Here is a 23,534-nt window from a genome sequence, read left to right as displayed (position 1 = left end):
TTGCCAGTCCCGTTGCTGTTGCTTTCTCCCTAGCTGACACCATTGGTTTGCTGTGTTCACCAGAACAGCCCAAGCATCCTGTCTGGTGGACGAGCCCAAGCAGATCGGTCAGTACAAGTACCCTGAACAGCTACCTGGGCAGCTTTACGACGCAGACACGCAGTGCAAGTGGCAGTTTGGTTCCAAGGCTAAACTGTGCAGCCTTGATTTTGTCAAGGTGAGATATTCACTGTAATACATTGTTAGCATGGCTGCTATAACGTGTTTTTGTTTGGGAAACTGTATCACAGAAATATGCGATAAAGTTTAGTTTTTTGTTCACTGCTCGCATCAGGGATCTTTTCCCCTGCAGCGGAAAAATAGTTTTTTAGTAAAAAATGCTGAAAGAAAATCAGTATATGTTGCTTCCTCAGCACCAAATATCAGATACAAAGTTAGAGACTGGCTGGTGACCAGAGTGCAACATTTCACAGCTAAAGCCAGACATTTCTCTCAGAAGTGAAACAAAAAAGAATATTGGATATTCACAAAAACTCAAACTGCCAAAAAACCAAACATTCTAGTTTTGTTCCATACCAGCTGGATGTGTTGAATGGCAACTGGTTAATGGCAAACAATCCACCATATCAACTGAAAAGGTGATGATATGTTGGAAGTTTTCTGCTGCTGTTTCCAAAGAATACGTTATTGCAGGTTTACCGGGGTGTTCTCGAGACATGATCTATGGTCCTGTTTAAGAAAGTTCAGCAGCGTGTTATACGATGCAACAAAGACACTATACACCAGTGGAAGAATAGTAAGGAAAAGAGGAAGGGTTAATCCAAAGAAGTGGATCATTAAACTAACCCTTTATTGTGCAGTCACAAAGGACCAACTCTATAGCAGTGTATGTGAATCGTCCTGGTTTTACATGGACCACAACATTCCTAAATCAAGCATCATTCATGTGTCCCTTTGCTTGAACTAAGACTCACTAGATGAGCCTTCAGCACCCGGATCACACAGTGGCTGCGATTGTCTGCTTTGCAGCGCTAATGGTGCAGTGCATAATTGGCACTTTATTAATTAGCGTGATCTTTGCACAACAACCTGGAACCCCCCACATTTGACCCACCTTTATACATGCATTCTATAAATTGAATGGGAATCCTTAGCCTCTACCCCCCACTCCCCCCTCCGAAACCCTGCGGTATGAGCCTTTATGTTGGGTGCATTCAGTGGTGTTTATTCACATGTAAATGCTGTTTAAAATACCATGGGGCATCCTCTCCAGGGCAGTAATTGCTGGGAAATCGACTTTGCCAAATCGTATATATGACGGATTAGCACACATGTCATCGCCTTGGCTGTTCACGATTTTTCCAAATCCCCGCTATGTTTCCCTAACAGAAGATCAAATACTACATCTTTATTTGGGCACAAGTCAGTGGGTGGTAAATTAACCTACACGCCGATTAGCAGATTTACTGCCTTTCACAGTTGTGGTTTTTTGTGTCCCTGATAAGCTCACGTAGAATGATTTTCAGCATGCTGGTATGCTGTCAATCACCTGCTAGGCGTCAGAGAATGAGGACAAAGACTCAAAGACACACCGGAGCGGCCTCTCCTGCTCCCTTCGCTCTGGGTTCTCTCTTGTTGTCAGTTGCAGTTGATCGGGTTGCCAGACTCTGCCGCCTGTCTTTTGACCTCAGCTCTCCCTCTGTGCTCTGTGTCTCGCTCTGTCTCCGTATTGTTGGGTTAGATGACACATGCAATTATAGCCCGTTTCATTAAAGAAGTACAGTAATTTCATTTGACACCAGAGCTTTGTGGACAAGCTTATCCCCGGAGGGGGCTTATTGACCAGCGTGATGGTGGTCCTGGCAGGAAGCAGGTGCTGGAGGGTCAAGGAAGAATAAAGAGGGGAGGAAGATGATTTCAAGAGACAGTCAGTGGACTGTACGGCAGAGGGAAAACCAATGATGGTCGTATCTGATAGACACCTCATACTGTGTGTGTGTTTGTGTGCGTGTGTTTGTGTGTGTTTGTGTGACTTGTTTGACAGGACATCTGCAAGTCGCTGTGGTGTCATCGCACAGGGCACCGGTGCGAGACCAAGTTCATGCCTGCTGCAGAAGGCACCAGCTGTGGACCTGACATGGTGAGGAAAAGTCATCTTTTTTATGATAAATTTGTTATTGATTACATCAAACATGCATACAGAAATAAACTTCACAGAACATATACAGTATATATTCTTTCAGGCCCCTTCCAGTGGACTAAATGAGATGCAACTTGTGCTTGAATGCCCCTACAGTAGATACAACAGCATTAATTACAAATATTTCGAGAAGCGACAAAAACAAACAGATAAATGAGTGAAAAATCATTAAATAATGGTATAATTGTGATTACTTCGAACTGGGTTTTGGACTATTTGTAATGATAATACTATACTTTCATCTACCTCTTGGCATAACAAGAGAATAAACGTATTTCCCCAAATACTTAACTATTGCTTCAATCCAATTTCCGGTTAATAATAATTATGGAGGAGAAAATTAAGGGCAAACCTTCAATTTATTTCCAAATTATCGGTTGTTAACATTCTTCACAGTTTACAGACCGACCTCCTGATTCATCAGTGATGTGATGTGCTTTTGTTGCAGCTACGGGTCCAAACACTTTTCCTGTGTAACGGCTGATTATTACTGACATTTTGGATGGCTTAGATAAATCTGCCCTGGTTTTTGAGATGTCATGGTGTTCCCTCATCGTAGCAACTACTTCAGAGTGTGGAAGGTTATCATAACTGTGAGAAATAATGTCTGTGAGTATGACAGCCAAGTTGTAATGAATTGCAATCATTCTTTAAGTTAAAAGTGTTCCCTTGAGCTAGAGTAAATCTTGGCTTAAAAAGGCACAGCCGACAGCTCACCGACCTGCACGTACCTGCAGAAGCATTTTTGTCTCCCAGCTGGACGGAGAACTTTACGTAAATGAAAGATGATATTTAGGAAGACATAGAGGTGCTGAGTGCTGGGATTGGCTTGAATCGGCCCGGGTGTGGTGCATGTGTGTATGTGTGTGTGTGTGTGTGTGTATTGGCTGCCGCTAGAAAGTGTGGGTGTCCAGGTGTGGTGCCGGGCATTTGTCCAAGCCAGGAAACTGAGGCAATAAGCCCTGATCAACTCTCAAGTTCTGATAAGAGAGCTATATTTCTGTGCTTCTTCCCTCTTCATTCGTTTCTGCCTTTTCTCTCCCTTTTTCTACAGTGGTGCCGAAGGGGTCAGTGTGTGAAATACGGGGAGCACGGCCCTAGGGCGGTCCACGGCCAGTGGTCGGCCTGGTCTCCGTGGTCTGACTGCTCCAGAACCTGTGGAGCGGGGATCATGTACAGGGAGCGCTCCTGCACAAGCCCAAGGTAAATTACATTACATTCAAGGTACACACGGTATTCAGCAAATCGTTTTTGTTGCTATGAACTAGCCGAACGGTGACGAAGGGATTCATTTCCTCGCGTCGCTGTTTCTGCCATGACCAAGGACAGCTTTATGTCTCCTAATACTATCTTTCTGAACACCTGAAAGTGTATCTGCACACACACGCACACATGCGCCAGATAACGTCTCTTGTCAGTCAGATGTCTCCCTGTGCTCCAGACGTGGACCACCTCCTCATGCCGTGCTCTCTTCTTTTTAGTTGATGCTGCTCACTCACACAAACAGGATTCTGCAGACCCAGATCCCACAGAGAACATCTCTTTGTTAGCAAAGGGCTCGGTGCATGTCGTCACAGGCACAAGGACAAATCCTCAGTTTGACTAAATCCCTTGTTGCGACCCCCCAGAAACATCAGGAGATGTATTCGATCTTCTTTATTTCAGTTTCATACATCGGGTTTATAGATTTATTAGAAATGTATTTATTAGAGCGATTAGAAATGTTTTCTATCACAATGCTATTCATTTCACAACGGATTGATTGCCTTGATGTGGCAGAAGCCGGCCAGCGCCAACAACACTGGCTCTTTAAATGTTATAAGCGGGATGTCTGCAATTGGATATTGAGAGAAAGGATACATTTCCAGATCATTCGTGCCATTTCAGCCCCTCCTGCTTTTTTTCTGTGTAGTATGTATAATCCATAGTCCGTATCACAGAGCATACTGGCTTTATGTTGGGAGTCATTGTGGGGATGGGGAAACCAATTCACTGAACTTTAATTTTAAGCACTATTAGATCAAACAATCAAAGGAAACAGCATTGCAAACGCACAACTCGTATTGAATCCATAAAGACACACATACGGTACAACCTGTCATGGCTGGCGTCACGGGTAGGGAGGGGCAAGAGCTCATGTGCAGAGGAACGAACAGGACTCGGTGTGTATAACAAAAAAACGCTCTTTAATGAGGCAAAAGTTTAAAAAAATAAATTAAAAAAAGGCAAAAGGGGAAAGGCAGAGAATGGGGCATCAGGGCAGGGTCGAAACAGGCAGGATCAGGAATACACACTAGTAACACGTACAACAGGACTACGGGAAAAAGACAACAATCCAGCAACAGACAAGGGAAAGAGTGACACAATATATAGGCGGGGGAAACAGGTTTACGACATGGAAACAGGTGTACGACATGAGACAGTAACGAGACGAGAGTGGCTGAGGGCAGGTGCAGGGAATGACACAATCAAGGAGACAGAGAAGACACAGAAGAAACAGAGTAGACACAGAGTGACACCGAGTAGACACAGAGTAGACACAGAACAGGACCATACACAACCAGGCTCTAATACCGCACTAATAAGGATCCTGACTGGTGGCTTACATCCAAGGGCCACTGCATCACCTTGATTGGTGGACACATCTCAAAAGTCATCACAATAGATCTACCGTTTGATTTTTACCGTTAATGATTCTCATCATTTAGGAATGAGTCATAGCTGGTTAGATCATAATGGCATGTCACATCCAATCCCTACATGTCTGCCCTTGGGTGCAGGTGGGATGACCAGGACTCAAAGGACACAATGGCCCCCTTAATCACTGTTGCCCCTGCATATTGTTCTTTAGCCAAGTCTGCATATGGGACCTGAACATTAGAAGGACTTCATACCGTCATCTTTTCATTTACCCGGCCTCCAAAGGCTGTCAATCAAACACATAGGAGACCCGGCACACAAGAACAATACAATGCTTTTCAATAGTCGTCCTCAATACATTAGAGTTCACTTCAACTGATCTTTAACTCTTCAACTGACAAATCCACCGCTTTGTGTGGTTACACATTTCTCCTGTGTCAAACTCATAGGGCCCTATCTTATATAATGGGCACAAAGTGCCGCACAGCACAACTGGTGCTTGCTGGTTTCAGGCCAGCAAAGTTGATACTGATGGCGCCGCGGACGGCCGCCTCGGTGCGTTGGTGCGCGATGTTTTTTGTTGTTTTCGTCTTAAATACTGTTTTCTGCTGTGATTCCCGGAGCTCTTTCACCAGAGAAGAGCTCATGAACATCAGGGGAACAACTCCAGCGGATTTATTTCCAACGTTTTTAACTTCTGTGGAGTTACTGGACATTTTTGTAAAAGGTGTGCTCACCTTCGCCCACGCGGTGAGACGCCGCCGGAGAGGGAATCGCTCAGGGGCGCTTGTACGGCTACGGAAATGGGGATCTCGTACAGCGCTGCCGGGCATATTTCTCTCCAACGTCCGCTGACTGTGCAACAAACTGGACGAACTCCAGCTGCTGGTGGGGAGAGACAGAGACTTCTCCTCATCCTCTGTCCTGTGCTTTACGGAATCATGGCTAAGTGGATCGATACCAGATTCTGCGCTCCAGCTCGCTGGCTTCCAGCTGTTCCGAGCGGACCGGGTCACGGAGCTCTCCGGAAAACAAAGGGTGGAGGAATCTGCTTTACCTCAACAACGGCTGGTGCAACGACGTAACGGTGATTCTACAGCACTGTTCGCCGGACCTGGAATCTTTATCATTCACTGCAAACCCTTCTACTCCCCACGTGAGTTCGCTTCATTCATCCTGGCCGGAGTTTACATGTCAAGAGGGAAACGTGCACGAGGCACAGCAGACCCTCGCTGAACAGATACGGTGTGTGGAGCGGACCTTCCCGGACTCTTTAGTTATTGTACTGGGATTTTAACAAAGGAAACCTCAGCCACGAACTTAGACAGTTAATTAAATGCCCTACCAGAGAGAAGAGCATTCTGGACCACTGCTACACAACAATCAGCAGGGCCTATCACGCCGTCCTCGAGCTGCACTGGGAAACTCTGACCACGCCATGGTTCATCTGATTCCTCATACAGGCAGAGACTAAAGCTCTGCAAACCTGTGGTGAGGAAGTTCAAGAAGTGGACCAGTGAGGCTCTGGAGGATCTACGGGCGTGCTTGGACTGTACTGACTGGGATGTCTTCAGGACTGCTACCAACAGCCTGGATGAGTACACAGAGGCTGTAACTTCCTACATCAGCTTCTGTGAGGACAGCTGTATTCCATCCAGCTCCAGGGTGAGTTATAACAACGACAAACCCTGGTTCACAGCGGAGCTCAGGAAGCTAAGACTGCAGAAGGACCAGGCATTCAGGAGTGGGGACAAGGACCTGTACACAGAGTCAAAATACAGGTTTAGCAAGGCGGTGAGAGATGCTAAACGACTGTACTCTGAGAAACTGCAACAGCAGCTCTCAGCAAACGACTCTGCTTCTGTCTGGAGAGGGCTCAGGCAGATCACCAACTACAAGCCCAAATCACCCCACTCCATGAACAATGTGCTTCTGGCAGACGAGCTCAATGAGTTCTACTGCCGCTTTGAAAGACAATGGAGCAGTCCTGAGACAATCCCCACAGCCCCATCAACAAGCCACAGACCATCAGCCCACCCTCCCCCAGCCCATCAGGGGCTCACACCTCTGGAGCACCCTCCATCAACTCAGCGACGACCCTCGTCATCCTGGAGAGAGACGTCAACAGGCTGTTCAAAAAGCAGAACCCCGCAAAGCAGCGGGCCCGGACTCCGTCTCCCCTCCACCCTGAAGCACTGTGCTGACCAGCTGTCTCCGTGTTCACCGACATCTTCAACACCTCCCTGGAGACATGCCACGTTCCAGCCTGCTTCAAGGCCTCCACCATCATCCCGTCCCCAAAACCCAAGATCACAGGACTCAATGACTACAGGCCCGTCGCCTGACCTCTGTGGTCATGAAGTCCTTGAACGCTTGGTCCTGTCACACCTCAAGACCATCACCGACCCACTCCTGGACCCCTGCAGTTCGCCCACAGAGCCAACAGGTCTGTAGACGATGCAGTCAACATGGCCCTTCACTACATCCTCCAGCATCTGGACTCCCCAGGAACCCACGCCGGATCCTGTTTGTGGACTTCAGCTCTGCTTTCAATACGATCATATAGTTCCTGCTGCAGGACAAGCTCTCCCAGCTGCACGTGCCCGACTCCACCTGCAGGTGGATCACAGACTTCCTGACCGACAGGAAGCAGCACGTGAGGCTGGGAAAACACGTCTCAGGCTCCCGGACCACCAGCACAGGTTCCCCCAAGGCTGTGTTCTTTCCCTCTGCTGTTCTCCTGTACACCAACAGCTGCACCTCCAGTCACCAGTCCGTCAAGCTCCTAAAGTTCATGGATGACACCACCCTCATTGGGCTCATCTCTGGTGGGGACGAGACCGCCTACAGGTGGGAGACTGACCACCTGGTGACCTGGTGCAGCCAGAACAACCTGGAGCTCAACGCCTGAAAGACAGTGGAGTGGGTGGTGGATTTCAGGAGGAATGCACCCCCACCCCCCCCTCTCATCCTGGGTGACTCCCCCGCCGCCGCTGTGGAGTCCGTCCGCTTCCTGGGCTCCATCATCACCCAGGACCTCAAGTGGGAGCTGAACATCGGCTCCATCACCAAGAAGGCCCAGCAGAGGATGTTCTTCCTGAGGCAGCTGAGGAAATTCAACCTGCCAGGGAAGATGATGGTACAATTCTACACGGCCATCGTTGAGTCCATCATCTGCTCCTCCATCACCGCCTGGCACCCTGCAGCCACAGCCAAAGACAAGTGCAGGCTGCAGAGCACCATCCGCCGGCCGAGAGGGTTATCGGCTGCAATCTGCCTTCCTCCAGGTCCTGTTCACTTCCAGGTCACTGAAGCGGGCCAGAAAGATTGTCGCTGACCCTCCCACCCTGGACACTCCTGTTCGAGTCCCTCCTCGGGAGGAGGCTGCGTCCATCATGACAAAGACCACCCGCCACACCAAAGTTTTTTCCGTCGGCAGTCGGGCTCATCAATGGAACCCGGACTGACTGACTGTCACCCCAGGACTACCACCTCTTCTTCCACCTTCCTCTCTCCTTCTTCCCGCTCCTTCCTCTTCCTCCTCTTCCTCTTCCTCCCACTCCTCCTCCTTCTTCTTCCCTCCTCCACACACGTCACTTTAACATGCACTTTAACTTGAGGCCTCCTCCACACATGCCACTTTATTTGCATGCACTTTAACTTAAACACACGCCACGCGTAACATACACTTTTAACTAAAACACACCACTTGAAGCACACACCCAAACACTTTCACATTACTTGTTGTCTTTCTGTCGTGTTGATTGTTGTTTGTTTGTCATGTCCAAATGTTGCACCTTCCACCAAAAAAAATTCCTCGTTTGTGTAAACATTCCTGGCAATAAAACTGTTTCTGATTCTGATTCTGATTCTGATTCTTAAGCCCAGCGGTCTACTTTGTGTTCATATAAAATTTACTTTTCTGCTTTTTTTGTGCCTCGTGAGGAAGGTGCACACTCAGCGCCTCCTCTCCTCGTTACCCTGTGTGTTTGTGATACTGGGTTGGTGTGAGAGTTTGAATGTATAAGGCTTCGTCAAAGTCTCCCCCTAAATGGCTGTGTTTTTGGTCCTCGCTGCAAGCCTTTGCATTATGCAGCCCCCCGTCAATGGAAACACACACTATCAATTACGAGACTAAATACAACCCATTTGGCCCTTGTGCCTCACTTTGTGGCCAAATTCTGTGTCATTTAACAAGCAAAAGTGGAGTTGGACGTGCCCTGATTACACTTGAGGCACTTCAGACCATGCACTATACATTATTTAAATAGGACCCGTACTCCAATTCTCTTTCAGCGCTTGCAAAACTGACAGCTTCACTGATTTTGATTTCTTAGTCCTTAGTCTTAGTGCTTTCTGTGATTACACCTCAACTGACATCGGAACTCAGTTTAATACTTCAAAGAACCTTTCAAGTATCAGGTCTTCAAAGTTCAGCTTTTCTAACTCCCACAACTTCCATTGTTTATACAAGTATTACTCCAACTGCTGTTTACAGTTCAGCTGACACTTTAACTGACATCATCTTAAATTTTTTACATTTGAACTTTCACAAATTTATTTCAGGATTTCAACGTGTCTCCCTTGTGCTTTATCTTCATTTGAATCTTCAACTCTTTTCAGCACTTTTACCACAACTGATAATTCAACTTTACTCGGGCGTACATTTATATTGTCACGTCAACTTCATGAGGCACTTACACTAAAATGTTTAACTTCTTTCATCACTTCCATTTGAACTACTATTTCAACTTATTTTAGTATTTGCAAAGTCACTGCCACTTCAACTGCGACTTCAACTCTTTTAGTATTTCAGCTATTTCAAATGTAACAGCGGCGTTTATCTCTTAACAGCTGCTCAGACACTGATGAAGATACTCCGTACGTCACAGCCGACTCATCTCTTAATCCTCACGAGGGATCAAAGACCAAAAGGGTTCAGAGGCAGACCGGCCCTCATATGATACACATTATACACCAGAACTGGCAGACTGAAAAGGGCCACAGAGTCCTTTAACCCTTGTGTTGCCTTAGGGTCATTTTGACCCGAATCAATATTACACCCTCCCCCCGCCTTTTGGTCATTTTGACCCGATTCAATGTTTCACCCTCCTGTTACCTTTATATTTACTAACATATTTTACCCTTTGGGTTCAATTTGACACCAGCAATTAAAACCTCCAGAAAATTATTAGAATTAATATTGTTTTCCAAGTTTAAGTGTGAGGCACTTTATGTTTGTTTGTTGACTACCGAAAGAACACCGACATTAACCATTGAATGGGGTCAAATTAATCCTAAAGCGGGGGGAGGGTGTAATATTGATTCGGGTCAAAATGACCCTAAGGCAACACAAGGGTTAAACCAGGTTAGCTGTCAGGTTCATTTATCATTCCAGTAGCACTAAAGAGTGCTTTGTAGCAGCAGCTGGGTCAGTGGGTGAGAGTTACAGGTTCAGTGGGACAGAGAAGGGATGGAACGACAGGGGGGGCGAATAATAAATCTAACAATGCCAAGTCATGATACAATTTTCTAAAACATACAGTGGGTTAACTAGTTGTCAGGTCGCTTTGACCTCTCATCTGAAAAAAGAATTAGTGTGGTGTCTGTTTTATGGCATCTCTTCACCTCAGTCCCCATCCTCAACACACACATCCGCCAGCAAACACTCAGGGCGTATTTCAACTGTGCCATGGAAAACTTGAGTCACGCTTTAGTCTCTGACTCAAAGTTTTTGTCGCCAGTAATCTCTGAGATTATATTGGCAGGGCTCTTAATCTGATCAGAAAAAGAAGGATTAGCTCGAATCTTCAACCCCAAACCAAACTGTCTGGAAACTATGGGTGCTATTCCTCAATGACACTTTTTAATCGGATAGGAAAAAAAGGGAAAAAAACCGATCTCATTTGCACACAGCTATACATGACGTGTATGGGAATACAAGGCTTGAATTGTAGACACAATTGTTTGGAAATTGACCATATGGACATACATCTTCAAAATCATTACATTTCATTCTGCACAAACTCATCCAGCATGTATCTCTTGTAAAAGGATTCTACTGGATCAGCTGATTAAAGTCGACCCATCAAGGAGTTTCTCCCAGACAGAAAATGAATCTGCTCCCTGTCCATCCCTCCACTTCCCTGTAGACCACCTGCCAGATTAAACACAGTCAACCTAATCCTCACCAACAAGCCTCGGAGATTAGGTTCACAGTCTTGACCTGGTTTTGTTGGGAGTATATTTTGTCGCACACTCCATTTGAAGGGAGTGGGGGTGTACGGTGAGGAGGAGACGGGTTGGGGAAGCCTCTCGATAGACTTATAAAGGGGATGTGCTTGGCTTGTTGAAGAGCAGGATCTATTTAGGAAGTTATGAGAGAGGCAGGGGAGGGGGGGAGGTGACTCAAGGAGAAGACAAGACTAGACATGATGACCTCTGACCTACAGGAGTTCAGTGTCAGTTTCTGTCGCTGGGCAGAATTTCCGGCATCCCTGGGCATTTAGGGATCCTTCAGAGCCCTAAATGTGCTGGATTTGGGGTGTGACAGGAGGAATAACTGAAACGCAGAAAAATAATATTTTACAAATATGATTTCTGCCTTGGTGTTGGAATTCAATTTACAGTTGCAATGATGCAGGATGATCTGGTGAGAGGAACGGAGAAAGATGAGGAAGAATACAAGGCTGAGAGACCATGAGGGTTGTGAAGCATTCAACTTGCTCAAGTGCTCTGATTCGAAGGCCCTAAATGATGCAGTTCGCAGTGTAGTCCCCCACTGGCCTGCCGTGAGCACATTACCATGTGGGCCGCATTTGTCTGCAGCTAAGTCTTAATAGGATCAGGCCGACAAGAACCTGGGCCAAATCCCCCCCTCACCAAGGAAAGTGAGATTGGCACCGAGCACACACACTCACACACACACACACAGACACACACACCTAGATACACACACACACACACACACACACATACACACACACCAACACACACAAACACACACCTTGAGGAGCTCCATCACTCTTGGCAGCTAGAAAACTGTTTGATTGAGTCCAGGTCTGAATATGCGGGGGCTGAACGGTTGGAATTAACTCAAATGCAGTGAAACAACATGCAGTTTTGATTGTTACTGACATTCATTTAGTTCAGAAATATTCAATGCTGTTGCATTGGGAAAGGAAATCCAAAATAAATGGGCCTCCAGCCGCATTCTCCTGCCGGTGCTAACCGTTTATCGTCTTTTCAGTTCCTTTTCTAAAGTGGTTCATTACACTGTTCCACTTAGTGGATTGTTTTTATTGGGCATGTTTGATCAGCATGGTTCTTCAGTCTCTCTGTGTGTGTGCTGACCACTTTGGTAAATAGCTAAACTCAATTTTCTCTGCGGGTGGTTGAGTTGGAATGCTCTGCATGAGTCTCAAAAGCCTGAGAAGTCAGACATGGCATCCTTATAGTCACTAAATGTCTGCTTGTCCTTTTCTCTCAAAGTGGTGATTGCTTTTATAATTTGTAATGGCTCCATTATATGTGCCAGCTATTCCTGTGTGGTTAAAGAAACGTTGATTTGGTATGATGTGGAAACATCTGAAACAGAAAGAAAGCTTCTCTTTCACAGTCGTATTCCGTACTTTAATGTACTGACACTACATTGATGGCTGAGATGGAAACATTTTTGGGAGATAATGCAGCATATTGGTTACGGATGGAAGGAAATGTAAGAGAGAAACTTTTAAATGATCGCATTTTGGATTTTATTATGCCCTGAAAGTCTTGGCTCCTCAGTTACAATGATTAGGAGATACCAGTGTAAAGTTGCCTCCTGAAGCCTTCAATGTCCTTTGAGTCTTCTAAAAGCTGAAAGTTCACATTTCTCACTTAAACAAATGGACTATCCACTTAATTTAAAAACATTTATAATATAATAATATAATATTTTATAATATTCAGAAAATGTCCTGTCCAACACATTCTCATACCTAAACAACAGAAGGGATCAATTGACAAAGCAAAACAACATTTATGACTCTCAGTTATGCAAGTTACCTTTCAGATGAAAGTTAAAATAAGCCAATGATGACTTCACAAGGAAGACAAACAGCAGTCTCCTGGGTGAAAGTCCTATGTTTGTATGACCCAGCCATTCCCCCTCATCTCCTCACTATGAAAACGTTTTCACTCCTTATACTACGTCACCTGACTTTCTCTTTTGCTTCGTTTATAACTACTTTTGCCACAAGTGGTCGCAGAGTAAAATGTAGCTGCTTGCACAAATGGCCGACACAACCATTCACAATCTAGTTTGAGTGCTCTCTAGTTGGCTTTTTTAAACCCTTGACACATACATTCCCTAAGTCTGCCAAATGCAAACCAATTGTAAATAAGTAACGCTACTTGTTGTCAAAACCTCCACAGGGTACTTTTAAGCATACACCTGAATCTGGAAAGGGCAGCCATGTATGAAGTATGTGTAGTAATGAGTACACTTCATCGCAGTCCCATGTGCATGCTGGGTTTTCTTCCCCGATCAGTTGGCTTCATCTGCAATACAGCAATACAGCATTAGAGAACCTGTGAGCAGTACTGTATCAATACTGTAATGACTTGTGATTGGCTTATTGATACATTGGGATTTGTATAGTTCTAATCAACAGACCTGTAATCTTCTTCTTCTTCTTCTTCTTCTTCTTCTTCTTCCCTGTCTTGTCCTGTTTTCCACCCAGGCCACAGAACAATGGTAAATTTTGCCCCGGCTCCAGCCGTCTCAACCAGCTCTGTAACACTCGGCTGTGCCCTCCTAACTCTGTGGACTTTCGGGCCCAGCAGTGCGCCGAGTACAACAGCAAGCCCTTCAGGGGCTGGTACTACAAGTGGAAGCCCTACACCAAAGTGGACGGTAAGGTGATCAGTTTATATAAGAGCCAACGAGCACAAAGCCTGTTCTGTCTTGTGGTTGATTGCATCATATGGCCGGAGGTTGTTTTGGTTGTTATTTTTCTTCTCTCTTCAACCATTAGTGAGAGATTTTCTTCTCCATTGTAAAACCACACAGTTTCCAAGGATTATGAAGACATCTCCACTTCTTGTCACATAATGCACGAAAAAAAAGAAACGTCATTGTTCAAAGAACACACCGCTTCATACATAGAGGATTTCAGATCTCTCAGTGCAGGCTTTTTCTTGTCTTAATTCTGTAGATCTTTCCATTCTGAACCTTGCTGTACTCGGCGTGGCCTTCATTTTTTTTCATGAAGTGTTTCTGAAATGCCCACATCTATTTACCGCTGCAATGATTAGGGCCAAAAAAGCTGGAGGAAACGATCACTCTGTGTAATGTACATGGGAGACATGTAGCCACCTGCACCCTCTGACACAGTGGGGATGGATTTAAAAAGGAAGCCTACGGGCCAGCTTTGTTACACAGAGAGAGGGAGTGCAGTGAAGGGGAGCAGTGCGTTTGGCCGCCATCCCAGGCCTGTTTAAGCTGCTGATGAATGGGAGGTGATGTCGAGAGGAACAGAGTCTGAACTGCCTTCTGGGACTTTGGGCCAAGTCACCTTCACCAACATTTATTTTAATCAAAGACGGCTGTAGAGACTTGTCTGTGATAACTGATCTGAAGCAGATAATAAAAGCTGAATACCCCTGGGGGCATTCACATTCACTTCCTGTCTTTTCCAATTCATCTTCATCAGGAGCTGTGCATACTGCGTGCAGTACAGTAGCCACACTTTAGGTTTACCAAGTCACAAAAGAACTTGTGAATCCTTCAAATGAAAGGCCATTCCTCCCAAATGTTTCTTTTGTATTTCTTATAACTCTGTGTGTGTTTGTATATTCTGTGTACAGATGAAGACATCTGTAAGCTGTACTGTATCGCAGAGGACTACGACTTTTTCTTTGCCATGTCCGGCAAGGTAAAAGATGGCACCTCCTGTTCGGAGCACAAAGGAGACGTCTGCATCGATGGAGTGTGTGAGGTACACTGTCTGCGGGTTAGACGTGTGAGCAGGTGTTAAAATCCTGACGAATCAGAATCAGAATCAGAATTGTATTTATTGCCAAGTAGGTTTACACCTACCTGGAATTTGTTCTGGTGTATAGGTGCATACAGTGAACAGAAAATGAACATAAAACATACAAACACAATAAGTACTATACAAACACAATAAGTACTACAAAACAAAAAGCAGGGCAGGAGTGCAAAAGTGCATGTGCAATGTTCAGTGTGCAAAGTAGTGTGTGCATAACACAGGCTTGAGGTGTGGGGGAGGGATAAGTGACCACGTCAGGTGGGGGTCCGGGCCTTGATCATGAGGCCAACGGCAGCCGGGAAGAAGCTGGTTTTGTGGAATGAAGTGTAACTCAAGAATATCCCTCAATTTTTTCGGAATTGTGTCCGTTTTTTTAAACAAAACAACTCAAAATACATTCCATATTTGTCTTTTCTCTGCACTCAATCTTTTAAGGTAATACTGAATTATCTAGGATGCCCTTAATAATAAACCAGATGTCAGTTGCAGTAGTTACAGGAAACCTGATGTCACCACAGATATAATTATTTCCCCCTGGATTGTCACAATACATGCATTCCTCTTAATTCTACGTCTGTCCACATTCATGGCATGTGTGTTTTTGTGCAGGCCGTCGGCTGTGACCAGGTCCTGGTCTCCGAGGCCTCTCTGGATGCCTGCGGAGCCTGTAAAGGGGACAACTCCTCTTGCAAGTTCTTCAAGGGCCAATACACCCTTCAGCACAGGGCTAACAGTAAGCCTATCTTGGTTTGTTGTGTGTTTGTTTGTGTCAGCTGGCATAGACATCTGCAAGACAAAGGGAGACTGAAGCAGACAGACAGAGAGAAAACCCATGCACAGACCAATGCATATAATCCCACGTCATAATGGACTGATTAACTTCGTCGAGTAACTCACATACCACAGATAATGGGTTTGAGCAGGGGTGGTGCTGTGTGTGTGTGCATGGGTAGCATGCTTGTATGACGAAACCTGACATCAAAGTGAGAGAACAGCTATAATTAATGATCTTCAGCATGATTCAGCCTTGACTTTCCTTCCTTATCCTTACCCCTCCTTACCCCCTCGCCCCAGAGTACTACTCCATGGTTGCAGTCCCGGCTGGAGCACGAAGCATTCGTGTTCAGGAGATGGAGGTTTCCACCAGCTACTTGGCCGTCCGCTCCATGAAGAGGAAGTACTACCTGACCGGAGACTGGACTGTGGACTGGCCGGGGAAGTTCCACTTTGGCGGGGCCGTGTTTGACTACCAGCGTTCTTTCAACAAGCCGGAGAGCCTTTATGCTGCCGGTCCTACTAATGAGACGCTGGTGTTTGAAGTAAGCCGCCGCTGCCGGGTGATGTCTGTTTGTGGCAATTGTCAGTGACAGGGTCCCTGGCAGAGCTGCCGCGCCTTCTTTATTTTATACGTCTGGATATGAATAGGCTGAGATGAAAAAAAGAAGTTTGCGGTGGTAGGGTTGTAACTGTCTGCAGTGCCCCTGTGCGATGCTAATTGTGTTCGGTGATTGGTTACGTCAGGGATGATTTGGGGATGGGTGGGTGGAGTGGAAGGCTTCAATCAGATAAATTGGGGGGTTCAAACTGTCTGTCTTGTACAGAGCTGCTCTCTTTGAGGGTGAAAGAAAGAGACTATAAGGCAAAAAAGTGGAAGGAGAAGAAGACAAGAGAAGTTTGTGACATGTCAAGGATTAATTCAAATCAAAGGCATCAGTTTATATTCAATTCAATTCAGTTTATTTGTATTGCCCAATTTCACAAATTACAAATTTGTCTCGGAGTGCTTTACAATCTGTACACATAGACATCCCTGTCCCAAAACCTCACATCGGATCAGGAAAAACTCCCAAATAACCCTTCAGGGGGAAAAAAGGAAAGAAACCTTCAGGAGAGCAACAGAGGAGGATCCCTCTCCAGGATGGACAGGTGCAATAGATGTCATGTGTACAGAAGGACAGATTTAGAGTTAAAATACATTCAATGAATATGACAGAGTGTATGAATAGTTCATAGTCGGCATATTCCATGATGGAGACCTCCACGATCCATCAGGCAGATGGTGGTAGAGAGGAGGAGTGGGCGGAGTCTCAACAGGGCAGTGGCGTGGTCGGTAGCAGGAATTCCACGACCCAGACCTCGATGATCCATCAGGCAGATAGGATCTATGCCGTCTCATAGGGTCCGATGACCCCATGAGACGTGAAGTCAAAAGGACTCCGGGGAGAAAGCAGAGTTAGTAATGTGTGATGGAGAGATGAAAATGCATCACTAAGGTCAGAAAAAAGAGGAGATAGGTGCTCAGTGCATCCTAAAATGTCCCCCGGCAGCTATAAGCCTATAGCAGCATGGTTCGGTTCACCCAGAACAAACTGTCAAAGGGAATTTAAGACAGAAATCTCAACAATCACCTCTTCCCATCAATCTTTGCAACCCTGGTGACTGTCCATTAAACGCAGTTCTCATATCTCACTGCTATTCTCCATTGTATTGGGGTGGCAGCAGAACTTTTGAGAGATTTTTATATTAATTTTTTGCGTAATTTAATCTAACCAATCCATTAAGCACCAATGGAATGGATAATAATGCAGACACCAGAAAGAAAGGGATGTGGTCTTTGTAACAGTCACGTGTTTGCCCACGTACACACACTCAAAGCCATCCATGTGCCCCCCATGGCCAATGATCTCAAAGTGCTTTGTTGCAGCCATTTGATTCATGGCTAATAGAGCAAATAAAGTCCCTAAATCAACCTCCCCGTTTGAGGAAGTGATGGAAAGTATGAAATGAGATGGTTGCTTTCAGTGAGATGTCTTGCATAGTGTGCACATGTGATTTAAGAGCTGATAGTCCAATTTTGTTAATGGTGTTGTGTCAGTAGGTGGAGGTTTTAGTCTTTACCTGTCCCGAAGCAGCAGAATGTGATGCTGGATAGGCCTATCCTCCAGAGAGAAAAAGCTATTATTCGACAAGTGGCTGAGTCATTATCCTTATGACTGTAGGGCTGAAGTGAACGCTGGTGGGATTGTGGGATGTTCTTCTCACATAACTTCGTCAGCAAAAGCATTTATTTTCATTTGAACTCTAGGCATGGAAACAGAAGTAGAAACCGGCTGAAGGGTAGACATGTGGGTTGTATTTCTAACAGCATACATGGGTGAAGTGGTAATCGTGTAAAAGCTTGCCTCCCCTCAGTCCCCTGGGCTACTGAAATGCTGCGGTTAAAGTGGGAATGAGTGGCCTGTGAATCCGGGAGGAACACCAGTGTGAAATGTCCAAAGTCCTTACTGGTCACTTGTTTATTCATCAGGAAATGTCTGAATGCTTTGTTGTAGCTATTTCAGAAGAGATACTTTTATTCTGTGGGCAGTTTAGAGGAGCAGCTGTCATAGTTGGCCCTCCAACAGCCTATTGTTGTGTCTCGTAACAACAATCTAGAAATGTCATTTCCAAAGAGGTTCTGAGAAAAATTATGGATTCTGCGATTTCAAAATCTTGTTTTCACTGAGCGAGAGATGATTCTGTTTTTTAAAGGTTTTTTTTTATTTTGCTTTCCGGCGTGTGGCTTTAGGAATGGAAAAGACTGTCTGGTGCAGACTAAAATATCTCACTTATATGGATGGCAATTGAAATAACTGACTTTTCACTTACGCCGAATATCTACTTGATGGATCAACATAAAGTCGGGACAAACGGGAACCCAGATGTATGAACGTATTTAGAATAGGAATCCAAAAGGAAATTGTCCAACAGTCTGTGACTTTGTTGACTAACATCCTGGACGTGCACGTAGTTGTGAATGCACACAGGTTTCTTGTGCAATGACAGATGAATAGGGACAGTTTCAGCTGCATTCCCTTTTGGTTTTACTTCCAAAGTAAACAGGTTCAGATAATCGTGCTGAACTATTGGTGTGCTTCCATCTGATCGTCCGATTACGAGGGCCTCGTGCCCTGGCGTACTTCATGGAAGCAATGCCACCGCATTCACACCACATGTGAGTGCAGCGTCATCATAACCAATAGAAACCTTCACTCAAGACCCAATTTGTAATAACTCTAAATATTCCTTGGAGAAGGGCCTTGGCTTAGCCTGACAAAGCTCCTCCTGCTTGCCCATGTGTCCCAATCATACATCTGCTGCGGCTCTGCAGATGACACAGGCATTATCTCTCTAAGTATGTCCTGTAATTACAAAATGGAGAAACAGGGTTGATAGAGTGAGAAGGATTAAGAGAGGAGGGAGAGTGAGATTAAAAAGATTAAGAATTCTGCAGTTGAACTCTTTGGATGTGAGAAGCTAAAGTCAGGGCACAGCGACTTTAACTGCAAATGGAAAGAGCCAAATGAAGGAAAGCGAGTTGTTTCTTTTTTCTTCCACCGCTGATCTTCATCTGTTTCACACATTGTCGCTTTCACAAGAAAACTGAGAGAGTACGTGGGGGAGGGTGTACGCATCAATCACTCAGACCCTTACTTAGCTCAAAACTCTGCAAGAAAAAATATATATTGAGGAGTGTAAGCGCAAACTGTGACAAGGTGTTCACATCTGTACAGCTGCTCAGATGGTAGGGGGGGAAGGAAAGGGGGTGGGGAGGGGGTAGCGAACAAGAGGACGAAGAACATATGTCTGAGGTCTCAGAGGATACAGGGAAGGATTATTCCCTCTGAGTTAACATTCTTGTGGTATGCGAGTGGGACATGATGCCAGTCCAGGGCAAAGTATTGTGGGCCCACAAGTGAGATTGATATCTGTGTGCTGCCACATTCTAATTCATCATCATCTCATCTGAGTTGATAAGAGGGGCTTCCACCAATCAGTCACATTGGTCCAAATTCATCTCTAAATTAACGCAAAAATTATTCCAGTTTTAATTCAATGTTTTTTTAGGACAGTGTATTTGAACTCACAAGACCATGAGTGTCAGAGACAATTTATTTTTTCTTATTCTGCTCATTTGTCTACATTCTACAACGTTTTAGTTTCTTTTTTGAAAATATTTATATCTAATTATGTTAGACTTAACAATTTGCAACTCATTCCCTTTGCTTCCATCCTGCTTGCAGCCACGGCAACTCCTCCCTTGTCTGAAGTTTGTATGCACACTAAACAGGACTGTGGAAAGAGAGGAGCTCTTTTGGGCACCACAGGTTGGAGGAGTAAATGTCCGATTTATTTACTCTCCCCTAAGTACCTATGTGGCTTTAATTAAGCCTAGCATTGCCTGGTGCAATTAGAGACTATGTTACCAGAAACGAATTACAGCTCAGTGAATGTGAAGACCATTCAGATAGGCAGAAACTAACCAGTAGCTTTATTTTCACTTTCTATTATTAATTTCCCCACTTCCTCCCATCCTCGACAACATGAATGTAAGCCACGGTTTTTACTTCATATGCATTAACTGTAGTTATTAATGCAATGCCTCATTTAAACTAAAACACTGCTTCACTTTATCATATACTTCAAGTGAACACATGTGTAAATATGTTATGTTATGTGTTTACTGTTAGCACTTTTGTTCAACATATTTTAACTGATACACCTAATTCTTTTATTTCACAAAAATGTAACAATGTACATCCGTAAATAGGTGTGTTTTCTGAGCTTTGGTATCATCCCCTGCCACATCTTCTATCCAGGAAAGCATCCTGGTGGTCCGAAGGCAGGTACTTCTGTATCGCTTGCAGTGCGGCAGCAGGGTGTTGCTGGGCAGGTATCCTTAAGTCCCCTGTGCTGGAGTCTTACCTCACCAATATCACGGATGATTGGTCAATGGGTGTAAAGGATGTTCAGAATTTGTTCAATCAGATTAATAATTTGCAGTGGTAGTTTGTGTCCTCAGTGTGTTCCATGAAGCGATAACGAGCTTAAAGTCATTGCTGCTATTGAGACGGATTTGAAGGTTTGTGGGATTTTGGTTAGATTTATGGGGAATTTTTTTATTCTTTCTTTCTTTCTTTTTTTGGTTCTGGTTCTGATTTTTGGCAGCAAATGTCGCAGATTAAGAACTAGAGAGGAGACAGGTTTGGAAATGTCTGACATTCTTAATTAAAATTTGCATCTCTCCTCTTAGACAACGCTAATGCTGTGGTTGGTTGGGTGTAAGGTTATTCATCTGTGCTGATGGCTTAAGAAAGACTGATCAGTTGTTGAGAAAGTATCAAGGCTTCAATGATTTGTAGGTCCTCTATTACATGGGTTATATAAAAATCCAGCTGAATGTTGTTTTCATAGCTGCTGGTTCACATCATTGCCGGTTGTTTGGCGTAGAAGCAACAATGTTGGTAAGAGCTAGTTTGCTTGGATAAGCATGAAGACCTGGTGTGGTCATTGTTTCATGGCAGTGGGTTTTGGTTTGGTGGGTGATAGCATCAGCAAGGGATGTGCGGGTATTCTTATAAATAGTCCAGGGCCACGATTTCAACATCAGACAGTGGTTTATTTGCCTGTTCCAAAATTATATGTATCATCGTTTTTCTGCACTTGGGTTCAGAGTTACATAACATTCTCTCATCAGTGCAGAATAATATGCAAAGCAGGCTTCATTCAGCATGCAAGCCTGAATCAGTATAATTAAACTGAAGCTTTGTCCAGGCTTTGAATAACTACCTTACAGAAAACAGATAACAGAAGTGGACAATCTGGTTTTAGCTGCAGTGAATAATAATAATCATTTATTTATTTATTTATATAGCGCTTCTCAAGTCACCCGAAGTCGCTTTACAGAGTCCAGAGTCCAGTAGTCATACACACACACAGGCATACCGGTGGTGGTAAGCTACACCAGTAGCCACAGCTGCCCTGGGGCAGACTGACGGAAGCGAGGCTGCCATTCAGCGCCTACGGCCCCTCCGACCACCACCAACATTCATTCACATCCATACAACCGGGGTGAGGCTGCGGTGCATGTCTTTATGATGGTGGGGGAAACCGGAGTACCCGGAGTAAACCCACGCAGGTACGAGGAGAACATGGAAACTCCACACAGAAAGGACCTGGAACGACTGGGACGACCGGGACGACCGGGATTTGAACCCAGGGCCTTCTTGCTGTGAGGCGACAGTGCTAACCACTGAGCCACCGTGCTGCCCAAACCTGTGGCTCTTTCACAAGGGCCCTCCCCTCAGACAGAATCGCGACTTCAAAACTACAGTTCCTGTGATACTTCTGGGGTCTTTAACAGGAAGTGTAATGGTGCAACTGATTCAGTGAGTTGTCTACAAATTCTCTCCTCTGAAATTAGATGACATTTATTCAAGCTGCCACTACTCTGTCCAATTTGCTCTTTACACTTCCTTTTGGCAGTTCCCCGCTGACAACTATCACTGCATTACTTTGACACTGATACAAATTTAAGATTTATTTATTACAACTCACTGTTGCTTTTAGAACTGTGCCATGCACCTGCCGATGTCAACTCACACATTGTCACGCCTCATAACTCTCACTCCGTTTAAGTGGGGATGTAGCTTGTATGTGAATGTGCCGGACAGGCTGGCCTTCTAGCTGTTCACAAGTCTGTGAACGCTGTACCAACATATGTAGATGTGTTCGTCTGACAATGGATCGCTCTGTGATTCTTGCTACGAAAACATATAACGTTTTGCCTCCTGTCTGGAGCGGGACCAACCATACACATGGAAGAGTTTACATGCAGAAGAAGGTGATTGGTCCCGTCCGTGGATGTGCCCCAGGACTGTTGCATGTGGATCAAACCCAGAAGATGCTTGGCTTTCTAAGTTGGAGGCTTGATGGTAGATTCCCCGTACTTTAGAATACACCCCAATGAAAATACACTTGCCAAAACTTATTATTGCAGATATTGATAGACTTGGGTAGGTTTTTCCAGGCTGTTAACAGTTGGCTTTAATATAATATAACAATATATATAATATAATTTACCAAATAAATTAGGGATCAATGTCCAACCAACCTGAACTAAATGGAGGTGGGTTTTAATAACACACAACTGTGCTGAACCAAGTCCAGGGCAATGTTTTGAAATGAGTCAACATGACTCAGCTGACTATTCAAATCAGCCTGAAACTAAATTCTTCACCATTGCAGTGAATCCTCATGGGGTTGCTTTAATGATAGCCTGATGCTTCTCCTGTAATGAGTATGTCTGCTTTTGTTCATCTGTTAGACTGTGCTTGACTGGAATGTCCAAATAAATCTCTCGAATAGAAAAGGTAACTCAGACTCACCAGCCCGTATAAAGGATGTGGTAGAAAAAAAGAGCCAACAGTCCAAAGACAATGGAAATTGTCCTTCAAGTGTGCACTCTACTGTCAAAACAAAAATACCTTGTACCAGTGTGGTTAGCCAGTCTGGACCAGAGGGAACATCATGCTCCTTCATGTTTCTGGAGCCTGCTGCTTGGTGGGTAGTAGATCTAACAGCTCAGTGGGATCTCAATGGCTGAAATAGGCTGCCACGTTGTCATTGGGCTTACCTTTAGTTTATTGCAGTGGAATCCATAACAGATGGACCTTTGTGTCTGCTCTCTTTTCACTGCATATTACAATGTTGTTGTTTTTACACAATACTAAAGTAGTTAAATACATGTTATGGTTGCTTGCTGTGAACCTGGTTTGTTTTAAATTATAGTAAAATAAATAATTATTGACATCAGAGAATATGTGGGTCTATTGTCAGAC

The 23,534-nt window shown here is 44.7% G+C and overlaps 1 protein-coding gene across 2 annotated transcripts in view; it reads left to right on the top strand.

Annotated features, from left to right (window-relative positions):
• Positions 1 to 23,534, top strand: part of adamts18 (ADAM metallopeptidase with thrombospondin type 1 motif, 18) — a 62,574-nt gene that overhangs the window by 21,245 nt on the left and 17,795 nt on the right. For both annotated transcript variants that reach the window (XM_056412956.1, XM_056412957.1), the window contains 7 exons: positions 64 to 217; positions 2,045 to 2,140; positions 3,255 to 3,403; positions 13,564 to 13,736; positions 14,690 to 14,820; positions 15,484 to 15,607; positions 15,949 to 16,193. In XM_056412956.1, coding sequence (XP_056268931.1) covers positions 64 to 217; positions 2,045 to 2,140; positions 3,255 to 3,403; positions 13,564 to 13,736; positions 14,690 to 14,820; positions 15,484 to 15,607; positions 15,949 to 16,193 — 1,072 coding nt within the window. The remainder of the gene's footprint in view (positions 1 to 63; positions 218 to 2,044; positions 2,141 to 3,254; positions 3,404 to 13,563; positions 13,737 to 14,689; positions 14,821 to 15,483; positions 15,608 to 15,948; positions 16,194 to 23,534) is intronic.

The sequence above is a fragment of the Pseudoliparis swirei genome, chromosome 4 (assembly GCF_029220125.1).
Source record: "Pseudoliparis swirei isolate HS2019 ecotype Mariana Trench chromosome 4, NWPU_hadal_v1, whole genome shotgun sequence".
NCBI lineage: Eukaryota > Metazoa > Chordata > Actinopteri > Perciformes > Liparidae > Pseudoliparis > Pseudoliparis swirei.
This window is presented reverse-complemented; position numbering and strand designations above follow the sequence as displayed.